The sequence below is a fragment of the Pongo pygmaeus genome, chromosome 20 (assembly GCF_028885625.2).
Source record: "Pongo pygmaeus isolate AG05252 chromosome 20, NHGRI_mPonPyg2-v2.0_pri, whole genome shotgun sequence".
NCBI classification, from domain to species: Eukaryota; Metazoa; Chordata; class Mammalia; order Primates; family Hominidae; genus Pongo; species Pongo pygmaeus.
In genome coordinates this window covers 54867829-54890295 of record NC_072393.2, presented here as the reverse complement: position 1 = coordinate 54890295, position 22467 = coordinate 54867829, and the positions used below count along the sequence as shown (strand labels likewise).

The window sequence follows — 22467 nt, the reverse complement described above, 5'->3', positions numbered from 1 at the left end:
GAGACAGCAGCCTAGGACAGGCTTTGCAGACAGGGGACCCCAGACTGTCCAGATGAGGAAAGGGGCTCCTTCTACAGGAAGTGGGTACAACAGGGTTGGGAGTTCAAGGTCCTCAGGTACAGTGAAGTGTCCCCATTTGAACACAACATTTCTCAGCTTCCCTGCCTGCCTTTCCTCTCTCTGGGTCTCTGTCCCCCTCTGTCTGTGGGTCTCTATTCCTCTCTCTTTCAGTCTCTGTCCTACTCTCTCTCTGGGTCTCTGTCTCCCTTTTCCCTGGGTCTTCCCATCCCTCTGGATCTCTGTCCTCTCTCTGGGTCTCTGTGCCCCTCTCTCTCTGGGTCTCTGTTCTCTCTCTCTGGGTCTCTGTCCCTCTCTCTCTGGGTCTCTGTCCCCCTCTCTCTCTGGGTCTCTGTCCCCCTCTCTCTGGGTCTCTGTTCTCTCTCTCTCTCTGGGTCTCTGTCCCTCTCTCTCTGGGTCTCTGTCCCCCTCTCTCTCTGGGTCTCTGTCTCCCTCTCTCTCTGGGCCTCTGTTCCCCCCTCTCTCTCTGAGTCTCTGTCCCCCTCTCTCTCTGGGTCTCTGTCCCTCTCTCTCTCTGGGTCTCTGTCCCCCTCTCTCTCTGGGTTTCTGTTCCTCTCTCTCTCTGGGTCTCTGTCCCTCTCTCTCTGGGTCTCTGTCCCTCTCTCTCTGGGTCTCTGTCCCCCTCTCTCTCTGGGTCTCTGTCCCTCTGTCTCTCTGGGTCTCTGTCCCCCTCTCTCTCTGAGTCTCTGTCCCCCTCTCTCTCTGGGTCTCTGTCCCTCTCTCTCTCTGGGTCTCTGTCCCTCTCTCTCTGAGTCTCTGTCCCCCTCTCTCTCTGGGTCTCTGTCCCCCTCTCTCTCTGGGTCTCTGTCCCCCCCTCTCTCTGGGTCTCTGTCCCCCTCTCTCTCTGGGTCTCTGTCCCTCTCTCTCTCTCTGGGTCTCTGTCTCTCTCTCTCTGGGTCTCTGTCCCCCTCTCTCTGGGTCTCTGTCCCCCTCTCTCTCTGGGTCTCTGTCTCTCTCTCTCTGGGTCTCTGTCCCCCTCCCTCTCTGGGTCTCTGTCCCCCTCTCTCTCTGGGTCTCTGTCCCCCTCTCTCTCTGGGTCTCTGTCCCCCTCTCTCTCTGAGTCTCTGTCCCCCTCTCTCTGGGTCTCTGTCTCTCTCTCTGGGTCTCTGTCTCTCTCTCTCTGGGTCTCTGTCCCCCTCTCTCTCTGGGTCTCTGTCCCCCTCTCTCTCTGGGTCTCTGTTCTCTCTCTCTGGGTCTCTGTCTCCCTATCTCTGGGTCTCTGACCCCCCCCAACAGGTCCCTGTCCCCCCTTCTCTCTGGATGTTGGTCTCTTCCCTTCCCTCTGGGTCTGTGTCTCCTGGTCTCTGGCCTGGCATGGCGGACGGGTGGGAACCGGGTCAGGATGGTGCCCAGTGCTCCCTCCTCCTTTCCACACTGGCCACCTCGCCTTTCCTTGACAGCAGTAGGTGGTCTCTTCTGACAAGGAACTTACGTCTCACCTGAGTCACCCCCAGGACCTAAACCACTGCTCGGGAGCTTTGGGAAATTTCAAATTCTATTTCCTTCCCTTGACTGAGCCAGGCTTGTGTGATCAGAGTTGAAAATTGCACTTTCTACAAATGGTGACTTTCATTTTTTCTGGGCATCGAGTCCCTCCAGTGACCCTCGGCCACCCACAGTTAGGTCCTTTTGACTGTGATATTTTTCTCACTTGAACTTTGGACTTAAAATAAGGGTCCAGGATGACAACTCCCACTGGGCTGCAGCAGCCAGGGCTGGCCCAGGCCAGCTTCCTTCCTACCAGGAAGTGGCTTGAAGAACAATATGGAAATCTCGGTTGTGTGAGGGGAGCGAGACCAGGCAACTTGCTTGCCAGGACTGGAATCTATGACACTCATTACATAAGGACCCCCATGGAAGGAGTCCCAGCTGAAGTCCAGGTCAGGAGGGGTGGCACACACGTGTAATCCCAGCTACTCGGGAGGCTGAGACAGGAGAATCACTTGAACCCAGGAGTTGGAGGTTGCAGTGAGCCAAGATCGCACCACTGCACTCCAGCCTGGGCGGCAGAGAGAGACTCTGTCTCAAAAATAAATAAACAAACAAACGAACAAACAAATAAATAAATAAAAGTAAACGCCGGGTGCAGTGTCTCACGCCTGTAATCCCAGCACTTTAGGAGGCCGAGGTGGGCAGATCACTTGAGGTCAGGAGTTTGAGACCAGCCTGACCAACATGGTGAAACCCCATCTCTACTAAAAACACAAAAACTAGCTGGGCGTAGTGGTGGTGCCTGTAATCCCAGCTACTCCAGAACTGAGAATTGCTTAAGCCCAGGAGACAGAGGTGGCAGTGAACCAAGATTGTGCCACTGCACTCCAGCCTGGGCAACGGAGCGAGACTCTGTCTCAAAAAACAAGCAGCCAGGCGTGGTGGCTCACGCCTATAACCCCAGCACTTTGGGAGGCTGAGGCGGGCGGATCACCTGAGGTGGGGAGTTCGAGACCAGCCTGACCAACATGGAGACACCCCATCTCTACTAAAAATACAAAATTATCCGGGCATGGTGGCGCATGCCCGTAATCCCTGCTACTCGGGAGGCTGAGGCAGGAGAATCACTTGAACCCGGGAGGCAGAGATTGCGGTGAGCCGAGATCATGCCATTGCACTCTAGCCTTGGCAACAAGAGTGAAACTCTGTCTCAAAACAAACAAACAAGCAATCAAACAAACAAACGGGCATGATGGCGCTTGTCTGTAGTCCCAGCTACTCGGGAGGCTGAGGCAGGAGAATCGCTTGAACCCAGGAGACGGAGGTTGCAGGGAGCCAAGATTGCGCCACTGTACTCGGGCCTGGTGACAGAGCGAGACTCCATCTCAGAAAAAATAAATAAATAAATAAATAAATAAATATTAAAAAGTTCATAAGGACCCAGATGGAAGAATTCCAGGTTTCAGCTCCTTTTCCTGAGAACCCAAACTCCCACCCTCCAGCCCCTTTTTTCTCAGACCAGGATGCCTAAGTCTGCAGTCCCCAGTTCTCCTGTGATCCAGGTGTCCGGATGTCCAGCCCACTGATTCCCCAGAACTTGGGTGTTACACTAGCACCAAACCTACTCCAGGACCCAGGAGTCCTTGTCCCAGATTTGAGGCCCAACAGATCTCATTCCTGCTGCTAAATAATGCCAGAAAACTACATCGCCCATGAGGATGTGAGTGTGCTGTGTCACCTCGTAAAAGCTCCCCTGTTATTGCAGTAGCTCTGAGAAATAGTTACACAATGCTCAGACAAGTTGAGGGATTGTAGAAAGAAGTCCTGCTCTTTCATTTTATTTTTATATTTATTTTTTATTTTTATTTTTTTTGAGACGAAATCTCGCTCTGTTGCCCAGGCTGGAGTGCAGTGGCGTGATCTCGGCTCACTGCAAGCTCCGCCTCCCGATTCACGCCATTCTGCCTCAGCCTCCGGAGTAGCTGGGACTACAGGCGCCCGCCACCACGCCCGGCTAATTTTGTTTTTGTATTTTTAGTAGAGACGGGGTTTCATCGTGTTAGCCGGGATAGTCTATCTCCTGACCTCGTGATCCACCTGCCTCAGCCTCCCAAAGTGCTGGGATTACAGGCGTGAGCCCCCGAGCCTGGCTATTTTAATTTTTTTAATTAATTTATTTTTTTTTTGAGACAGAGTCTCACTGTACTACTCAGGCTGGAGGACAGTGGCGTGATCTCGGCTCACTGCAACCTCCACCTCCCAGGTTCAAGTGATTCTCCTGCCTCAGGCCCCCGAGTAGCTGGGACTACAGACGCCCGCCACCACGTCTGGCTAGTTTTTGTATTTTTAGTGGAGACGGGGTTTCACCATGTTGGCCAGGCTAGTCTAACTCCTGACCTTAGGCGATCCACCTGCCTCAGCTTCCCAAAGTGCTGGGATTACCGGCGTAAGCCATGGTGCCTGGGCTTATTTATTTGTTTATTTATTTATTTATTTTGAGACTTTTTGAGTCTTGCTCTGTCGCACAGGCTGGAGTGCAATGGCTTGATCTCAGCTCACTGCAACCTCCGCCTCCTGGGTTCAAGTGATTCTCCTGCCTCAGCCTCCCGAGTATCTGGGATTACAGGCGTGCACCACCACACCTGGCTAATTTTTGTATTTTTGGTAGAGATGGGGTTTCACCATGTTGGCCAGGCTGGTCTCGAACTCCTGACATCAAGTGATCCGCCCGCCTCAGCATCCCAAAGTGCTGGGATTACAGGCGTGAGCCACCACTCCCGGCCAGTCTTGTCCTTTCAAAGAGCAGGGATAGTCCAGAGTCCCTGAGGACACTTTAGCAGAGTAGAAAAGTGAGGCTCGGCTGGGCATGGTGGCTCAAGCCTGTAATCCCAGCACTTTGGGAGGCCAAGGCAGGCAGGTCACGAGGTCAAGAGATGGAGACCATCCTGGCCAACATGGTGAAACCCTATCTCTACTAAAATTACAAAATTAGCTGGGTGTGGTGGCACACAACTGTAATCACAGCTACTCGGGAGGCTGAGGCAGGAGAATTGCTTGAACCTGGGAGGCAGAGGTTGGATTGAGCCAAGATCACGCCACTGCACTCCAGCCTGGGTGACAGAGCGAGACTCCATCTGAAATTAAAAAAAGAAAGAAAAGTGAGGCCCAGCGGGAAGCCAGGACCCTAGGACCACGTGAGGGGAGGTGTAAAGGAGGTTGTCCAGGGCAAGGGAGATGAAACAGATGCCATGTCTTCCCTCAAACACTCACACATGCTCATTCTCATCCTCCTCTGGAACTCTTTATTATCTCAAGTAAGAAAAATAAAAAAATAAATAAGATAAATAACCTAATAAATAAAGAGGAGATTTCATAGTAAACAGCCTCTGGCTTCAGGAAGCATAGCTGGGGCTTCGGCCCTGGGAAGGTCCCACCATGCTCAGAGGGTCCGAGGAGCCCACATCGGGGGGCTGGGGGGCCAGGATTCCGGGCGGCTCTGGGGGTGCGGGGGGCAGGCCTGGTAGTGGCAGGAAGCGAGCTGGTCCTCGGGGTGCAGGGTCCCGGTGTGGGGACTTGTTTCCCGGCAGATGCAGCGGGAGGCCATGGGCCTCGGACTGATAAACATTGTATCCGTCCTCAAGAAGCAGCTCCCGGAAGCTGCAGGCCTCAGGGTCAAAGTGGAGCTAGGGTACAAAAACAGGATCAGAGACAGGGTTCCTCTATGTTTTCCTAATGTAAGACCCAGGATCCAGGCCCCAGCCCTGCCTCCCTCAGACCCAGGGGTCCAGACCCTAGTCTCTCCTCCATCTGACCCAGGAGTCCAGGCCCCCAGCGCCTCCTTCCTTAGACCCGGGGTTCCAGGCCCCAGCCTCTCCTCCCTCAGACCCAGGGGTCCAGGCCCCAGCCCCTCCTCCCTCAGACCCAGGGGTCCAGGCCCCAGCCTCTCCTCTAGGAAACAAAACAGCAAAGGCAGGTTTTGTTTTTACCCCAGCGCTCTCCTGCAGGGACCTGCCTCCCAGTTCAGACTTCACAGAGAACATTCCAGCCCTCAGAGCCATCAATGCTCTCTAAGGCCAGGCGGGGGGTCTCCCTAGCACTCAACGTCCTGGTCACTTTACTGGCCATGGCTTCCCCGAGTGTCCCTGTGCCCAGCATGAGCCATGCACACAGGGGCCGTGTGGGCAGGAGCAGGGGTTACTGAATCACGAGACTCCCAATAACCTGAGCCTCAGGCCACTCCGGCATCCACACATCACATGATTGAGGTCAGTGGTGCCCCGGCCTGGGCCTCAGTTTCCTGATCTTGCAAACGTTGATGACAACAACTTCAACCTCCAAAGGCTGCAGCTGGGGGCGTGCAGAGCAAATAGAATCAAGTCTGGCTCTTGGTGGGGGATGAGCAAGACACGGCACCCCAGGCTGTGAGGATGACAGATAGGAGGAGCACGGTGGGTGGTGAGGAGGGTCCTGGAAACTCACCGATCCATACAGGGCCCCATCTGGCCTCTGGCACAGGAACCTGGATGTCTTGACTCCCAAGATTTGAATAACTCCCGGCTTCAAGGCTTTCAGCTGCAGGAGACCTAAGGGGAGAAAGCGACAAGGTGCTTAGAGGACCTCTCCCACCCGGCTCTGTCCCACCACCCAGCTGTGTCCCAGCCCTGGGAGTCCAAGCCCACAGCCCCCTCCTCCCTCAGACCCAGGAGGAGTCCAGGCCAAAGCCCCCTCCTCACTCAGACCCAAGAGTCCAGGCCCCCAGCCCCTCCTCCCTCGGACCCAGGGGTCCAGATCCCCAGCCCCTCCTCCCTCAGACCCAGGAGTCCAGACCCCCAGCCCCTCCTCTCTCAGACCCAGGGGTCCAGATCCCCAGCCCCTCCTCCCTCAGACCCAGGAGTCCAGATCCCCAGCCCCTCCTCCCTCAGACCCAGGAATCCAGACCCACAGCCCCTCCTCCCTCAGACCCAGGAATCCAGACCCACAGCCCCTCCTCCCTCAGACCCATGCTCTGGCCCGCACTCACTTTCGGGGCTCTGGTCAGCAGCGCCCCCCACCGTCCCATCCTCCCTGATCTCCAGGTGGGCTTCTGTCTGCTGGGCATCATCTGTGTAGAGGTACCGCTGCCGGACTTGGCCCCCGAATTGCAGGAGAGGACTGGAGTCAGGGATGGGGTGTGCCTGGCAGGCTCCCAGCAGAAGACCAGCCAGCACAGGAACCCACAGTCCTGAGTGCTCGAACCCGGTCTCGTCCGAGTCCATCAATGGCTCAGGTCCTCAGGTGATCTCCGGGGTGTGAGCTCGGAGAAGCTGAGTGGTTTAGAATTGGTGCCAGATTCCAGTTGTCCAGGTGAGCAGATTCACAGATTGCTGCTCAGATGGCCTGAGTGCCTGGGTCCTCTTTCGGCTGGATCCTCAGCTGACAGAACACCCTTGTTTTTTGGGGATAGATGCAGAAGCTCCAGAATTTATACCCAGACAGGCCCGCCCAATCACCCTCCCTGCGCCTGAACCATGATATTTGACCCACTTGGCAGGAGCTACAGAATTCCATCGTGGCAAGGGCAGCCTGAATGGATGATGTAACCTGGGGTCCTTTCAATGGGGGGCCGGACTCCTGGGTCTAGGGGACGAGGGAGGGGAGGATCGGGTTAGCTGGGACCCAGGTGAAAGGGGCTGGGGGCCCACATTCCTGAGTCTCAGAGAGAAGGATCTGGGGTCTCGAGCCCCTGAGTCGGAGGGAGGAGGGGTGCTGGGCTCCTGGAAAAACCACCTCTTGGACCATTTATGCAGATCACGCAGAAGAAGAGAAATTTCTGCGCCCCATCAGAATTTCTAAGTTTGGGGGGAGGGTGTGATCTGACACCGAGGTTCCTTGATCCTCAGCAAGGTGGCAACTGCTGTATGAAAGAAGCGACCGCAGCAGAGACACAAGTGTCCTGCCTTGGAAGCCTCTCACCTGGCTGTGGGCCAACCTCAACCTCATCTGTCCCTGCGCAGACACTCAGACCCTGGACATCCCAGCCTCCTCCTCCCTGATGCAATCCTGGTGTTTCTTTCACCAGAGAAGCCATCCCAGGCCCAGGCAGGTGCTCCTGAAATAACCTGGGGGGAGGGGTGGCTGAGAGTCCCTGACTGGAGGTGGCAGCCAAGCCAGGCCCTGGAGTGGGCACCCAGAGGGAAGACAGGTTGGCTAATTTCCTGGAGCCCCTAAGGGTGCAAGGGTAGGACTTCTATGTCTGAGGGAGGAGGGCTGGGGGTCTGGACTCCTGGGTCTGAGGAAGGAGGGGCTGAGGTCTGGATTCCTAGGTCTGAGGGAGGAGGGGCTGGGGGCCTGGACCCCTGGGTCTGAGGGAGGAGGGGCTGGGGGCCTGGACTCCTGGGTCTGAGGGAGGAGGGGCTGGGGGTCTGGACTCCTGGGTCTGAGGGAGGAGGGTCTGGGCCTGTACTTCTGGATCTGAGGGAGGAGGGGCTGGGGAACCTGGGCTCCTGGGTCTGAGGGAGGAGGGGACTTTGGTCTGGACTCCTGGGTCTGAGGGAGTAGGGGCTAGAGATCTGGACTTGTGGGTGTGAGGGAGGAGGGGCTGGAGGCCTGGACTCCTGGGTCTGAGGGAGGAGGGGCTGAAGTCTGGACTTCTGGGTCTGAGGGAAGAGGGGCTTGGGGTCTGGACTCCTGAATCTGAGGGAGGAGAGGCTGGGGGCCTGGATTCCTGGGTCTGAGGGAGGAGGGTCTGGGGGCCTGGACTGCTGGGTGTGAGCAGAAGGGTCTGGGTGCTGGGAGTCCTGAGCCTGGGGAGATGATGGTTCAACTTCTGGGAATCAAGTCAAACTCCTGAGTCCTTGACATTGATGTATCTTGAATGCAAGGGTCAGTCTGTGGGGAAGGATTACCCAGGTGCTGAGGCAAGAGACTGAAGGCACAAACTGTTTCAGTATAATAAAGAAAATAGTTAGAATAAGAATAGTTATAATACGAATTGGATATAGATGATCATCGACAGTATCAATCATTAGTGTAAACATTATTAATCATTAGCTGTTATTTTTACTCTTTGTTGTATTACTAATATAACCAGGAAACAACCAGCGGGTGTAGGGTCAGGTACTGAAGGGACATTGTGAGAAGTGACCTAGAAGGCAAGAGGTGAGCCTTCTGTCACGCCAGCATAAGGGCCGCTTGAGGGCTCCGTGGGCAAGCGGGAACGCCAGTGTCTGGGAAGGCACCCGTTACTCAGCAGTCGGCGAAAGGGAATCTCCTTTTCTTGGAGGAGTCAGGGAACACTGTGCTCCACCAGCTTCTTGTGGGAGGCTGGGTATTATCTAGGCCCGCCTGCAGTCACCCTGTGGTGCTGTGCTTCAACGCTCATGCTCCTTGTCCTCTTTCATTTTCCTCCCGTACTCCTGGTTCCTCTTTGAAGTTCGTAGTAGATAGAGGTAGAAGAAATAGTGAAAGTCTTTTCTTTTTTTTTTTGAGACGGAGTCTCGCTCTGTCGCCCAGGCTGGATGGAGTGCAGTGGCGTGATCTCGGCTCACTGCAATCTCAGCCTCCTGGGTTTACACCATTCTCCTGCCTCAGCCTCCCAAATAGCTAGGACTACAGGCGCCCACCACCACGCGCCCGGATACTTTTTTGTACTTTTAGTAGAGACAGGGTTTCACCGTGTTAGCCAGGATGGTCTCGACCTCCTGACCTTGTGATCCTCCCGCCTCAGCCTCCCAAAGTGCTGGGATTACAGGCGTGAGCCACCGCGCCCGCCTGAAATAGTGAAAGTCTTAAAGTCTTTGATCTTTCTTATAAGTGCAGAGAAGAAAACGCTGACGTATGCTGCCTTCTCTCTCTGCTTCGGCTGCCTAAAACGGAAGGGCCCCTTGTCCCATGATCAGGTGACTTGCTTGACCTTATCAGTCACTTGGACGACTCACACTCCTTACCCTGACCTCCTTGTCTTGTATACAATAAATACCAGCGTGCCCAGCCGGTCTCTGCGTCTTGGTGGTAGTTGTCCCCGGGGCCCAGCTGTTTTCTCTTTATCTCTTTGTCTTGTGTCTTTATTTCTTACAATCTCTCCTCTCTGCACAGGGGAAGAACACCCACCCGCAAAGCCCCGTAGGGCTGGACCCTACATCAGCCTGCCCTGCTCGGGGTTGGCGATGCTGGAGGTGGGCCTTGGACCAGAGAAAATGCTTTAATTAGGTGACAAGCGGGCAGAGGCCTTTGTCTCTGGCGCCGGCAGCCACGGTCCCCGCTGACGGCATGGGAAACAGACCCTGTTCCACTCCGGTCTCCAGCCTTGGAATGGTTGCCTCGGTGCAATGTAGGTCTGGAAAGTAGCAGTTTGGCACGGGACCCTAGAATTCCCCAAAAGGAGTGACTAGGGGCTGGGATTCTGGAATTTGAGTGTCGACGGTGAGGCGGGGGGTGTGGGAGATCGGAGACCCTGGTGGGCGCGGGGGCACCTGCAGGCTGGAGGCCCTCGCGCGCTCCGGCGGCAGCCTGGCAAACAGGTTCTCTATCCCCCAGGAGGACGCGGCAGAGGGCGGACGATCGCTCCACTCGCCTGGACCAGGTGCGGGGGCCCTGCCCAGCCCCTGGGGCGTGGCCAGGCTCGAAGCACCCAGGTGTCGGGGGCCGACTCTAAGCCCTGGCACCGGAAGGGAGAGGGCGGCGGATTGGACCTCCCGGCTCCAGCATTGCAACTGGGCGCTCCGTCTCCTGGTCCACGCAATGATGCCGCGGCTGCTCAGAAGCCAGGTAGGCTGCCCCGGGTGAAGCCTTCGCGCGGGTCAATGCCGGGGCGGAGGGACAGGGCGCGGTCCCCTGCATCCCCGATCTGGGGAGCGGTGGGCCCGGGGGCCATCGCCCTAGCCCCGGGCGCTGGGGCTCGGCGCCAAGTTACGGGCGGGGCTCCACCTTCCAGCCATCCGCCCGGCCCGGGAGGACGGACGCTGCGAAACTCCGGGCCGCGCCCTCTCCTTCCTCTCCTCCCCAAGCCCTCGCTGCCAGTCCGGACAGGCTGCGCGGAGGGGAGGGCTGCCGGGCCGGATAGCCGGACGCCTGGCGTTCCAGGGGCGGCCGGATGCGGCCTGCCTTTGCGCAGGGTGCGCTCCGGCCACGCAGAGCGGACTGTGGATCTGCCACCTGCAAGCAGCTCGGGTAAGTGGGGACTGCCGGTGCCTGGGACCCAGGAACAACTCCTTCAGAGCCAGGAGGTGCACCCCCAACCTCTTCCCCAGGTCTTCCTAAGGCCCTAGAAGTCTCCGCCACCTCCCCAGCCATTACTCCTCCAGGAACCAAGATGCTCCTTCCGCTCCTAACCCTCCAGCCTCTCTTGTTTTACTTGAACTATCGTTTCCCATCACCACTTCTGTGGTCGATTTTGCGCCTCACAGACAGGTACTCCTGAGAAACAGGCTGGTGGAAGAGTCCAGTATCAGCGGACCTTACAGGAGGGGAGACTCGAGATTCCTTCAGAAAAGGTGCAGGAACCTGGACCACTTTTTTTTTTTTTTTTTTTTTTTTTTTTAAAGACAGCGTCCCTCTCTGTAGCCCAAGCTGGAGTGCAGTCAGTGGGGCTATCGCGGCTCATTGTGAGCTCCGGGGATCCTCCCGCTTTAGCATCCGGTGTAGCTGAGACCACAGACATGTGCCACCATGCCAAGCTAATTTTTTTTTCTTTGGAGACGGAGTTTCACTCTTGTTGCCCAGGCTGGAGGGTAATGGCGTGATCTCGGCTTACCGCAACCCCCGCCCCCCGGGTTCAAGCGATTCTCCTGCCTCAGCCTCCCGAGTAGCTGGGATTACAGGCATGCGCCACCATGCCCGGCTAATTTTGTATTTTAAGTAGAGACAGGGTTTCTCCATGTTGGTCAGGCTGGTCTCGAACTCCCGACCTCAGGTGATCCGCCCGCCTTGGCCTCCCAAAGTGCTGGGATTACAGGTGTGAGCCACTGCGCCCGGCCCAAGCCAAGCTAATTTTAAAATTTTTTTGTAAAAGTGCTCTGTTGCCCAGGCTGATTTTGAACTCCTAGGCTCAAGGGATCCTCCCATCTCAGCCTCCCAATATGCTGGGATTACAGGTGTGAGCCACAGTGCCCAGCCAAACCATGGCTATCTTGAAAACCACTTGTCTTCCAATCCCCATGCCCTGAAATTCCAAGGCTCTCATCCCTGAAACCTAGGACTCAGGCTCTCCCTACCTCAGCCCCAGGAGTCTAAACCTTTAACTTCCTCTTTCCCGGGGACTAAGGAGTGCTGCACCCCAGGCACCTCCCTTCCCCCACATCCCTCCTCAGCCCCCCCTTCCTCAGTCTCCCCTCCTCAGCCTCTGTGCATTTGCTAATTCGCCTTTTCTCCCCTGCAGCCATGTGGCCCCCGAGCCATCGTCAGCTCTGCCTGGCCTTCCTGCTAGTCTGTGTCCTCTCTGTAATCTCCTTCTTCCTCCATATCTACCAAGACAGCTTTCCACATGGCCTAGGCCTGTCGATCCTGTGTCCAGACCGCCGCCTGGTGACACCCCCAGTGGCCATCTTCTGCCTGCCGGGTACTGCGATGGGCCCCAACGCCTCCTCTTCCTGTCCCCAGCACCCTGCCTCCCTTTCCGGCACCTGGACTGTCTACCCCAATGGCCGGTTTGGTAACCAGATGGGACAGTATGCCACGCTGCTGGCTCTGGCCCAGCTCAACGGCCGCCGGGCCTTTATTCTGCCCGCCATGCATGCAGCCCTGGCCCCGGTATTCCGCATCACCCTGCCCGTGCTGGCCCCAGAGGTGGACAGCCGCACGCCGTGGCGGGAGCTGCAGCTTCACGACTGGATGTCGGAGGAGTACGCGGACTTGAGAGATCCTTTCCTGAAGCTCTCTGGCTTCCCCTGCTCTTGGACTTTCTTCCACCATCTCCGGGAACAGATCCGCAGAGAGTTCACCCTGCACGACCACCTTCGGGAAGAGGCGCAGAGTGTGCTGGGTCAGCTCCGCCTGGGCCGCACGGGGGACCCCCCGCGCACCTTTGTCGGCGTCCACGTGCGCCGTGGGGACTACCTGCAGGTTATGCCTCAGCGCTGGAAGGGTGTGGTGGGCGACAGCGCCTACCTCCGGCAGGCCATGGACTGGTTCCGGGCACGGCACGAAGCCCCCGTTTTTGTGGTCACCAGCAATGGCATGGAGTGGTGTAAAGAAAACATCGACACCTCCCAGGGTGATGTGACGTTTGCTGGCGATGGACAGGAGGCTACACCGTGGAAAGACTTTGCCCTGCTCACACAGTGCAACCACACCATTATGACCATTGGCACCTTCGGCTTCTGGGCTGCCTACCTGGCTGGCGGAGACACTGTGTACCTGGCCAACTTCACCCTGCCAGACTCTGAGTTCCTGAAGATCTTTAAGCCGGAGGCCGCCTTCCTGCCCGAGTGGGTGGGCATTAATGCAGACTTGTCTCCACTCTGGACATTGGCTAAGCCTTGAGAGCCAGGGAGACTTTCTGAAATCGCTTGATCTTTCTAGAGCTAGCAGTACATTGCTCCAGAGGCCTGGCATCTTCTGGAGAAGCTTGTGGTGTTCCTGAAGCAAATGGGTGCCTGTATCCAGAGCAATTCCAGTTGGGAGAGTTGGAGAGAAGGGGGACCTTTCTGGAACTGTCAGAACATTCTAGAACTAGCAAAACATCTTTTCATGATGGCTGGCAGGCAGTTCTAGAAGCCACAGTGCCCACCTGCTCTTCCCAGCCCATATCTACAGTACTTCCAGATGGCTGCTCTCAGGAATGGGGAACTCTCCCTCTGGTCTATTCTGGAAGAGGGGTTACTTCTCCCCTGGGTCCTCCAAAGACTGAAGGAACATATGATTGGTCCAGAGCAAGCATTCACCAAGTCCCCTTCTGTGTTTCTGGAGTGATTCTAGAGGGAGACTTGTTCTAGAGAGGACCAGGTTTGATGCCTGTGAAGAACCCTGCAGGGCCCTTATGGACAGGATGGTGTTCTGGAAATCCAGATAACTAAGGTGAAGAATCTTTGTAGTTTTTGCTTTTGGAGACAGGGTCTCGCTCTGTTACCCAGGCTGGAGTGCAGTGGCGTGATCTTGGCTCACTGCAACTTCCGCCCCCTGAGTTCAAGCGATTCTCCTATCTCAGCCTCCTGAGTAGCTGGGACTACAGGCACACGTCATTATGCCCGGCTAATTTTTGTATTTTTAGTAGAGATGGGGTTTCACCATGTTGGCCAGGATGGTCTCAATCTCCTGACCTTGTGATCCACCTGCCTCGGCCTCCCAAAGCGCTGGGATTACTGGCGTGAGCCACTGTGCCCGGCCCGGATAATTTTTTTAAAATTATTTATTTATTTATTTATTTTTTGAGATGGAGTCTTGCTCTGTAGCACAGGCCAGAGTGCAGTGGCACGATCTCAGCTCACTGCAAGCTCCGCCTCCCGGGTTCATGCCATTCTGCCTCAGCCTCCTGAGTAGCTGGGACTACAGGCGTCCACCACCATGCCCGGCTAGTTTTTTTTGTATTTTTAGTAAAGACGGGGTTTCACCACGTTAGCCAGGATGGTCTCGATCTCCTGACCTCGTGATCCACCCACCTCGGCCTCCCACAGTGCTGGGATTACCGGCTTGAGCCACCATGCCTGGCCCAGATAATTTTTTAAAATTTTTGTGATATTGCCCAGGCTGTTCTTGAACTCCTGGGCTCAAGCAATCCTCCCACCTCGGCCTCCCAGAATGCTGGGATTATAGACGTGAGCCAGCACACCTGGCCAAGTGAAGAATCTAATGAATGTGCAACCTAATTGTAGCATCTAATGAATGTCCCACCATTGCTGGAAAAATTGAGATGGAAAACAAACCTCTAGTTGGCCAGCGTCTTGCTCTGTTCAGTCTCTGGAAAAGCTGGGGTAGTTGGTGAGCAGAGCGGGACTCTGTCCAACCAGCCCCACAGCCCCTCAAAGAATTTGTTTTGTTTGTTTTGAGCAGACAGGCTAAAATGTGAACGTGGGGTGAGGGATCACTGCCAAAATGGTGCAGCTTCTGGAGCAGAACTGTCCAGGGATCCAGAGCCACTTTTTTTTAAGCTCATAAACTGCCAAGAGTTCCATATATTGGGTTTGAGTTCAGGTTGCCTCTCACAACGAAGGAAGTTGGTCTTTGTCTGCAGGTGGGCCGCTGAGGGTCTGGGATCTGTTTTCTGGAAGTGTGCAGGTATAAACACACCCTCTGTGCTTGTGACAAGCTGGCAGGTACTGTGCTCATTGCTAACCACTGTCTGTCCCTGAACTCCCAGAACCACTACATCTGGCTTTGGGCAGGTCTGAGATAAAAGGATCTAAAAGTATGCAGACCCTGGACCCAGCCTCAGTTCCAGGCAGGAGCACGAAGCCTGGCCAAGGTGGACAGGGTTGTCGCGATCTCAGGAGCCCCTTGCTGTTGTTTGGAGGGTGAAAGAAGAAACCTTAAACATAGTCAGCTCTGATCACACCCCCTATCTACTCATCCAGACCCCATGCCTGTAGGCTTATCAGGGAGTTACAGTTACAATTGTTACAGTACTGTTCCCAACTCAGCTGCCACGGGTGAGAGAGCAGGAGGTATGAATTAAAAGTCTACAACACCAACCCGTGTCTCTGTAGCTTTTTTGGAGCCAGAGCCACCGTGTATGTGTGTGTGTGTGTGTGTGTGTGTGTGTGTGTAAGAGAGTGGAGGAAAAGGTGGGGCACTTCTGAAGACTTCTATTTTTTTTAATTAATTTTGTTTTTTCGGAGATCGAGTCTTGCTCTGTGGCCCAGGCTGGAGTGCAGTAGCGTGATCTCGGCTCACTGCAACCTCCACCTCTCGGGTACAAGTGATTCTCATGCCTCAGCCTCCCGAGTAGCTGGGACTACAGACGTGCACCACCATGCCCAGCTAATTTTTGTATTTTTAGTAGAGACGGGGTTTCACCATGTTAGCCAGGCTGGCCTCGAACTCCTGACCTCAGACAATCTGCCCGCCTCGGCCTCCCAAAGTGCTGAGATTACAAGCGTGAGCCACCGCGCCCGGCCCTGAGGATTTTTATTACTCCTGATTGGGAGTACTGTTCCTACTTAGATCTGACAGCCGCCTGTTGCTGGACTTGTGTGAGTTGTGGTCCCTGTTTTTCTGGTGCCCTGTTTCAATCACACAGGAGAGACAGACCTTCCAGGACCCAAACGTCTGAGCCCCCAGTTGCTCACTCCTGGACCCTCAGTATTGGGCCCCAGTCCTCTCCTCCCACTGGGACCTCCGCGTAGGGAGAAGAGGCGGAGGGAGCGGATTATCATTGAACTACATTTCCCGGAAAGCTATGAGGTTGGCAGCGCTAGTCAGCTGCAGAGAAAGAGGCCCCAAGGCATTTTGGGAGTCGTAGTCTTAGGGCCAAAACGTCCACTTCGTGGCTCGACAGCCGTTTCCAAGGACCGCGGTGGGGGCGGCAGCGGCCTGGAGGTCCGGATCTAGCCCAAAGCCTGGGTCCTTGGGCAAGGAGAGGGGAGGAAGCTGAAGGCCTGAGTCCGCTCCTTGACTCTGGAAGCCAGAGCAGTCAGGAGGCTTCCTCTTCGGTAGATGCTGGGAAAGTTCTAGTCCAAAAAGGCGGCAGCCTCTGTGACGTCATGGAGCGATAGGCGGGGCCTCCCTTTGTTGCAGTCCAATCAGACAGAGTTGGGTTTCTGGGTGGGGCCGAGGAATACCCCAAGGAATATCTATAAAGGAATTCGGGCTCCTACGTGAGAAGCTCGGAGAGGGTGGTTCCAGGAGTTCCTTGTGGAGAGGGGATCGTCCGTGACTCAGACCCCCGTCGAAAAGCTCTCGATTTCATGCAACCAACCTTACCCTCGTCCCCAACAAAATCCTTGGTTTTAGCCCTGGGAAAATTAGCGTAGGTGGTCATGACCCCGGCTTCCTCTTTAAAAGCCCTCAGAACCTGGACCGGGCTCGTCAATGAACCCTAGTGTTAGAAGCCACAAATCAGGAACCGAGGTCGGGGAGCGGCTGTTTAGGGTGCATCACTGTTTAGGATGCATCGGGGTTCCATTTTCTGAGCAGAAGGGTGCGCCCTGCAAATTGGGAGCCCGTTAGTTTTGGGGAAGGGTGAACAAGGGCCCCCTGGGTCTGAAGGACCGCATGGAGTCTTGCTTAAGTGTTAGTAGGGTCCTCAGGTCTAGGAATCTGGTATGTGTTTTGGTTTTGAAGGAGTTCCGAGTTCGATAATATCCTGGTTGGGTCTGTGTTAGATGATTTATTGGTTTGGGCATTGAATCTTCAGCTTGAGGTTCAACAGGTTTTGAGGGGCTGGCGGGGGAGTGCCTCAGTGTTGCACTTAAGGGTTGGAGTTCAGGATCACGTCAATCTGGGGACTTGGAAAATTTCATAGTTTGGGATTTTGGGAAGGGGCGCATGGGGTTGGGAGATTCCAGGTCCTGAGTTTGGGGACTTACGAGTGATTCCTGTTTAATAGTTTTTCTGATCTCTCAGTTGGGATTCCGTGAGAACCCTAAATTTGGGGTCTCCTGGATTGGGGCTCAGTTTCACACTTCGGAGGCATTTGATGAAGGACATAGGTTCTCTTTATTTGGAGATTTCCTGAAGATCCTCTTTTCGAGGTTTGCGGACCCCATGGATAGGCGGCCCAGTGGGATTTCTTAAGATGGATTTTGGCTTTTCTCCGTTTAGCGTTCTCCTGCTCTCGGTTTGGGGTGAGAGCACCCTTCCTAACGGTCTTCGGGAACTGTGCGCGCCGGCTGCAATGGGGCCGCATTTTACCTTCCTGTGTGCGGCGCTGGCCCGTTGCTTGCTTCCTGCCGAGGGGTGTGTTATATGTGACCCGTCTGTCGTGCTGGCGCTAAAGTCCCTGGAGAAAGATTACCTGCCTGGCCACCTGGATGCGAAGCATCACAAAGCCATGATGGACAGAGTAGAGAACGCCGTGAAGGATTTCCAGGAGCTGCCGCTTAATGAGGATGCCTATATGGGGGTCGTTGGTGAGGGCAGGGGGGACCACGGACCCCTGGGTCCTGGGAAAGGAGGGAGATAAGACCAGGGGGAGGAAGAGGCTGTCAGCAGGGTCTCCGGGATTCGGGAATGGAGAAGGCTGAGATGCAGATTCCGAGGTTCCCCGGGGCTAGTAAATACTGTTTTCCCTATCCTTAGTAGGCAATTTTATGTAATAAAACTACAACTCCCACAAGGCAACGGGCGGCTGAGTCCTTAACCAGGCTTATCCTTGCCCAATGGCCTTATGGGTATTGTAGTTTCTAAGATTAGGCGCGCCAATGAAACAGTAAGGCTGGAATCTGGGGTTATATCTCCTCTGACAGATGAGGCCACACTGCAAAAGGGGTCCTGGAGTTTGCTGAAGGATCTGAAACGCATCACAGACAGTGATGTAAAAGGTAAATGCACCAAGGGGATGGGAGTCCAGAATCTCTCAGAGAAGCCAGCATTAGGGATGCTTGGTCTCTTGGTCAGATACTAGGCTGTGGAGCCAGACTGCCTAGATTCAAATGCCTGCTCTGCCACTTCCTAGCTGTATGGCCTCGAGCAAAGGACTTTGAAGCTCCCTTGGCTCTAAAATGCTTTCTCAGTTGTTCAGTTTAAATGTGTATTGCTGGCCAGGCACGGTAGCTCAGGCCTGTAATCCTGGCACTTTGGGAGGCTGAGGCAGGCAGATTGCTTGAGCTCAGTAGTTCAAGACCAGCCTGGCCAACATGGTGAAACCTTGTCTCTACAAAAAATACACATACATATACATATTAGCTGGGCATGGTGGTGTGTGCCTGTAGTCCTAGCTACTTGGGGGGTTGAGGCGGGAGGATTGCTTGAGGCCAGGAGTTTGAGGCTGCAGTGAGCCACGATTGCACCACTGCACTCCAGCCTGGGTGGCAGGGTAAGACCCTCCCCCATCCCCCAAAATATGCATTGCTTAGCCCAGCGGCTGGCATTATGTTAGATGGTCAATTTTAGTGCCCTTTCCTGAGAAAGCCAGGAAGTAGACTGCCAGACTCTGCAGGCAGAAGTAAACTTCCAACACCTCACACATGGGATTGGGGGTTCCTGTGTCTTCCCAGGCGATCTCTTCGTGAAGGAGCTATTTTGGATGTTGCACTTGCAAAAGGAAACCTTTGCCACCTATGTTGCTCGATTCCAAAAAGAAGGTGAGAGAAGATGGGAGTCTGTGTCCCCCAGCTCCTCTTTCCACTATCCAAGAGTCCTTGTCTCCAGACCTTTACTTCTCCAAGCCCAGTTCCTCAGCTTCTCCAACTGCCTCCTCCTTCAGACCCAAGTCTTTTCTCCCTCGAACCCAAGAGCCCAAAGCCCAGCTCTTCCCCAAACCCCCTCTTCCATCGTCTTTCATTTAGAAATCTGACTCTGTCATCTCTTTCTCGCTCTCTTTTTTTCTCTTTTGACACAGCTTACTGTCCCAACAAATGTGGTGAGTCCAGATTACAGAAGTTAACCCTCATCTTACCCTCTGAATAGTCAACCTCCCCATTCGCCTTTTTGGATCCTGGTGGTTTTGTCATTCTTTGCCTTGGAGAGGTTCCTGGGTCTCCAGTATTCTTTCTCCAACGTGGATTTCTTGGGGAGCAGGTCATATTCTACTTACATTCTTTTTTTTTTTTTTTTTTTTTTGAGACAGTCTCACCCTGTCGCCCAGGCTGGAGTGCAGTGGCACGATCACGGCTCACTGCAACCTCTGCCTCCCAGGTTCAAACTATTCTCCTGCCTCAGCCCCCTGAGTAGCTGGGATTACAGGTGTCCGCCATCACACCCAGCTAATTTTTGTATTTTTAGCAGAGATGGGGTTTCACCATGTTGGTCAGGCTAGTCTTGAACTCCTGACCTTGTGATCCGCCCGCCTCGGCCTCCCAAAGTGCTGGGATTACAAGAGTAAGCCACCACAGTGGCTTTACAGTGTAAGTAAAGAGTCTACTTACACTCTTTACTGAGCCTTGTTGGAGCCCACTTCCTACTTACCTGCGTCCTGGTCCTGTCCCTTTGTCTGAACATCTAGGAATGTCATAGATGACCTGGCCCCAGCCCTTAGCCCTGACCTCTCCTTTTAGCCATGCCCCTTAGTGGGCAAGTACAAGCCTTGACGACCCTGCCCCTCCAGGTGTGATGTTGCAAACTCTGATCTGGTGCAAGAACTGCAAAAAGGAGGTTCACGCTTGTCGAAAGTCCTACGATTGCGGGGGTGAGAGAACTGGACCCAGCAGGAGGAATTGGTGCAGGTGGGGTGGGGCGAGAGAAGAGGCAGTCTAGAGAGAGCCTAGATGGGGGTGTGGGGGCAGTAGACAAGAAAAGGTAGGGTTTAGGCCAGGTACAGTGGCTCACACCTATAATCCCAGCACTTTGAGAGGCTGAGACGGGAGGATCAGGAAGCCAGGAGTTTGAGACCAGCCTGGGCAACATAGCCAGACTCCACCTCTACAAAAAAATTTAAAAATTAGCCAGGTGTGGTGTTGCGTTCCTGTAGTCCCAGCTACTTGGAAGGCTGAGGCAGGAGGATTGCTTGGACCCAGGAGTTGGAGACTGCAGTGAGCTATGATCATACCACTGCACTCCACCCCAGGCAAAAGAGTGAGACCTTGTCTAAAAAAGAAAAAAAAGAGGCCGGGCATGCTGGCTCACGCCTGTAATCCCAGCACTTTGGGAGGCCGAGGCAGGTGGATCACAAGGTCAGGAGTTCAAGACCAGCCTGGCCAAGATGGTGAAACCAGTTTTTGTACTAAAAATACAAAAAAATTAGCCAGATATGGTGGTGGGCACCTGTAATCCCAGCTACTCAGGAGGCTGAGGCAGAGAATTGCTTGAACTCGGGAGGCAAAGGCTGTAGTGAGCCAAGATCGTGCCACTGCACTCCAGCCTAGGTGACAGAGTGAGACTTCGTTTAAAAAAAAAAAAGAGAGAGAGAAAGAAAAGAAGAGAAAAGACGGGGTTACAACAAATGTAAGAGGATTAGGGGAGGGTAAAGAACCGTGAAGGAGGCCGGGCACAGTAGCTCATGCCTGTGATCCCAGCACTTTGGGATGCTGAGGCAGGCAGATCACCTGAGGTCAGGAGTTCGAGACCAGCCTGTCCAATATGGTGAAACCCTGTCTCCACTAAAAATACAAAAATTAGCCAGGCATGGTGGCAGGCGCCTGCAGTCCCAGATACTCAGGAGGCTGAGGCAAAAGAATCACTTGAACCCAGGAAGCGGAGGTTGCAGTGAGCCGAGATCGCGCCAATGCACTCCAGCCTGGGCGACAGAGCGAGACTCCATCTCAAAAACAGAAACAAAAACAAAAACAGAATCATGAAAGAGTGTCCCGTGGTCATCCCCCACCCCCAGAGCGGAATGTGGAGGTTCCTCAAATGGAAGACATGATCCTGGACTGTGAGTTAAACTGGCATCAGGCTTCCAAAGGCCTCACTGATTACAGCTTTTACAGGGTGAGGGCCTCAACTTCTGTAACCCTTGAATTCCCTAGACTACAATACTTGTGTTCTGGATCTATGGGCCTGCACCCACGATTCTCATGATCCAGGAGGGTGGTCTATTAGCTGTGGTCTCTACAGACCTCTGGGGACCCCGTGCCCTGACCAGTGACACCCTGGACACTCACCTCCCACACTGAGGCCCTGTGATCTTCTCACCCCTGTACTCCCCCAACCCCTGAATTCCTCAGGCCTCAGTGACCCCTTGAGCTTGGGTCTAGGTTTGGGGGAACAATACGGAGACCTTGGTGTCCAAGGGGAAAGAGGCCACCCTGACCAAGCCCATGGTGGGTCCAGAGGATGCAGGCAGCTATCGCTGCGAGCTGGGCTCTGTGAATTCCAGCCCAGCCACAATCATCAATTTTCACGTCACAGGTCAGTGCTGTGGGGCTGAGAGAAGTGTAGGATTCAGGGCCCAGGAAAGCTGGGGTCCGCGGCGGGGCGTGGCCTTGGCGATGGGGGCATGACTTCCTGTTGGGTGTGGTTTCGGGGCACGGGGTGTGGCTTCCTGCCGGGGGCGTGGCCTCTGGCCCCGAGGACAGGGGTTCCCTTGGGTGTGTTCAGGCTTGACACTGTTGAAGGCGTGATTATCTCTGGGATGGCCGGCTACTGGGACGGGCTTGCCTTTGCCAGGGCAGGAACTCCACGCCCTGCCAGGACTGCTCTTTACGCTTTCTCTAACAGTGTTGCCCGAAAGGATCAAGGAGGAAAAACCTTCTCCAAATATCGTAACCCCGGGGGAGGCGACCACGGAGTCGTCCATAACCCTCCAGCCTCTGAAGCCCGAGAAAATGCTGAAAAGCCGCCTTCTGGGGCTGCTGATCTGCGGCTCCCTAGCACTGATAACCGGCCTTACCTTTGCGTGAGCAACCCATTGCAGAAGGCAGGCTTGGCTTGGAGTAAGGGGCGGGGCTTCCAGGAACCCAACGCAGAAGCTGGTCTGGGGGCTACTGAGGCCTGAGAGCAGGACTTTCCTGGGGATGGACTCCGGGGGGCTTGAATAGGAGGACTTCGAAGGGCGAGGCTTAGATAATTGCTAGAATAAGGTCACAAAGGGGGAGGTTGGGAGGGGTGTCCCCCACACAATTAGTACCCAAACCGGTTCCATGATCTGCACCCCACTCCCACTCCTAGGATATTTCGTCGAAGGAAGGTGATCGATTTCATCAAGTCCTCACTGTTTGGCCTTGGCAGCGGAGCGGCCGAGCAAACCCAGGTCTCAAAAGAAAAGGCCACAGATTCGAAGCACCAATAAAGATTTATCTTATTGTCTAAGCATCTGACTCACTCCCCGGGACGGGACTGATTCTAGCCTTTGGTTCCCCGAGAGGAGAGGTCTGGGTATGGGCTCCGGCCTGAGGGAGGAAGGGCGGGAAACCGGGACTCTTGGTTCCTGGAGGGGACCAACTGACTGAGATATAATTCCAGAATCAAGGAATGGGGCAGGGCCAACCCTACCCAGATCTCCTCCCCCAG

General features: G+C 54.9%; 3 protein-coding genes across 17 annotated transcripts; 2 read left to right on the top strand and 1 right to left on the bottom strand.

The window, feature by feature from the left end:
* Positions 1-4797: 4797 nt before the first annotated feature.
* Positions 4798-6929, bottom strand: FGF21 (fibroblast growth factor 21). Its single transcript, XM_054463091.1, has 3 exons — positions 6530-6929; positions 5989-6092; positions 4798-5192 (listed from the first exon to the last, which is right to left on the bottom strand). The coding sequence occupies exons 1-3, from the start codon at positions 6762-6764 to the stop codon at positions 4902-4904; spliced, it is 630 nt and encodes a 209-aa protein (XP_054319066.1). The 5' UTR covers positions 6765-6929; the 3' UTR covers positions 4798-4901.
* Positions 6930-9488: 2559 nt separating this feature from the next.
* On the top strand, positions 9489-15110 carry FUT1 (fucosyltransferase 1 (H blood group)). 2 transcript variants are annotated; one of them, XM_054463068.2, is made up of 3 exons: positions 9489-9817; positions 10024-10254; positions 11864-15110. In XM_054463068.2, exon 3 carries the CDS (start codon positions 11866-11868, stop codon positions 12964-12966), a length of 1101 nt encoding a protein of 366 aa, XP_054319043.1. In that variant the 5' UTR covers positions 9489-9817; positions 10024-10254; positions 11864-11865; the 3' UTR covers positions 12967-15110. The 2 variants fall into 2 exon arrangements, with proteins under 2 accessions (XP_054319043.1, XP_054319042.1); XM_054463067.2 differs by having other exon boundaries at positions 10024-10656.
* A 1045-nt stretch (positions 15111-16155) lies between these two features.
* IZUMO1 (izumo sperm-oocyte fusion 1) lies at positions 16156-22376 on the top strand. Of its 14 annotated transcripts, none has more exons than XM_054463082.2 (10): positions 16187-16235; positions 17182-17489; positions 17826-17900; positions 18576-18662; positions 18920-18940; positions 19625-19705; positions 20846-20946; positions 21213-21366; positions 21676-21853; positions 22126-22295. In XM_054463082.2, exons 2-10 carry the CDS (start codon positions 17255-17257, stop codon positions 22244-22246), a joined length of 1053 nt encoding a protein of 350 aa, XP_054319057.2. In that variant the 5' UTR covers positions 16187-16235; positions 17182-17254; the 3' UTR covers positions 22247-22295. The 14 variants fall into 14 exon arrangements, with proteins under 14 accessions (XP_054319054.1, XP_054319053.1, XP_063513363.1 ...); XM_054463081.2 differs by having other exon boundaries at positions 16198-16387; XM_054463083.2 differs by lacking the exon at positions 16187-16235 and adding an exon at positions 16631-16680.
* Positions 22377-22467: the final 91 nt, after the last annotated feature.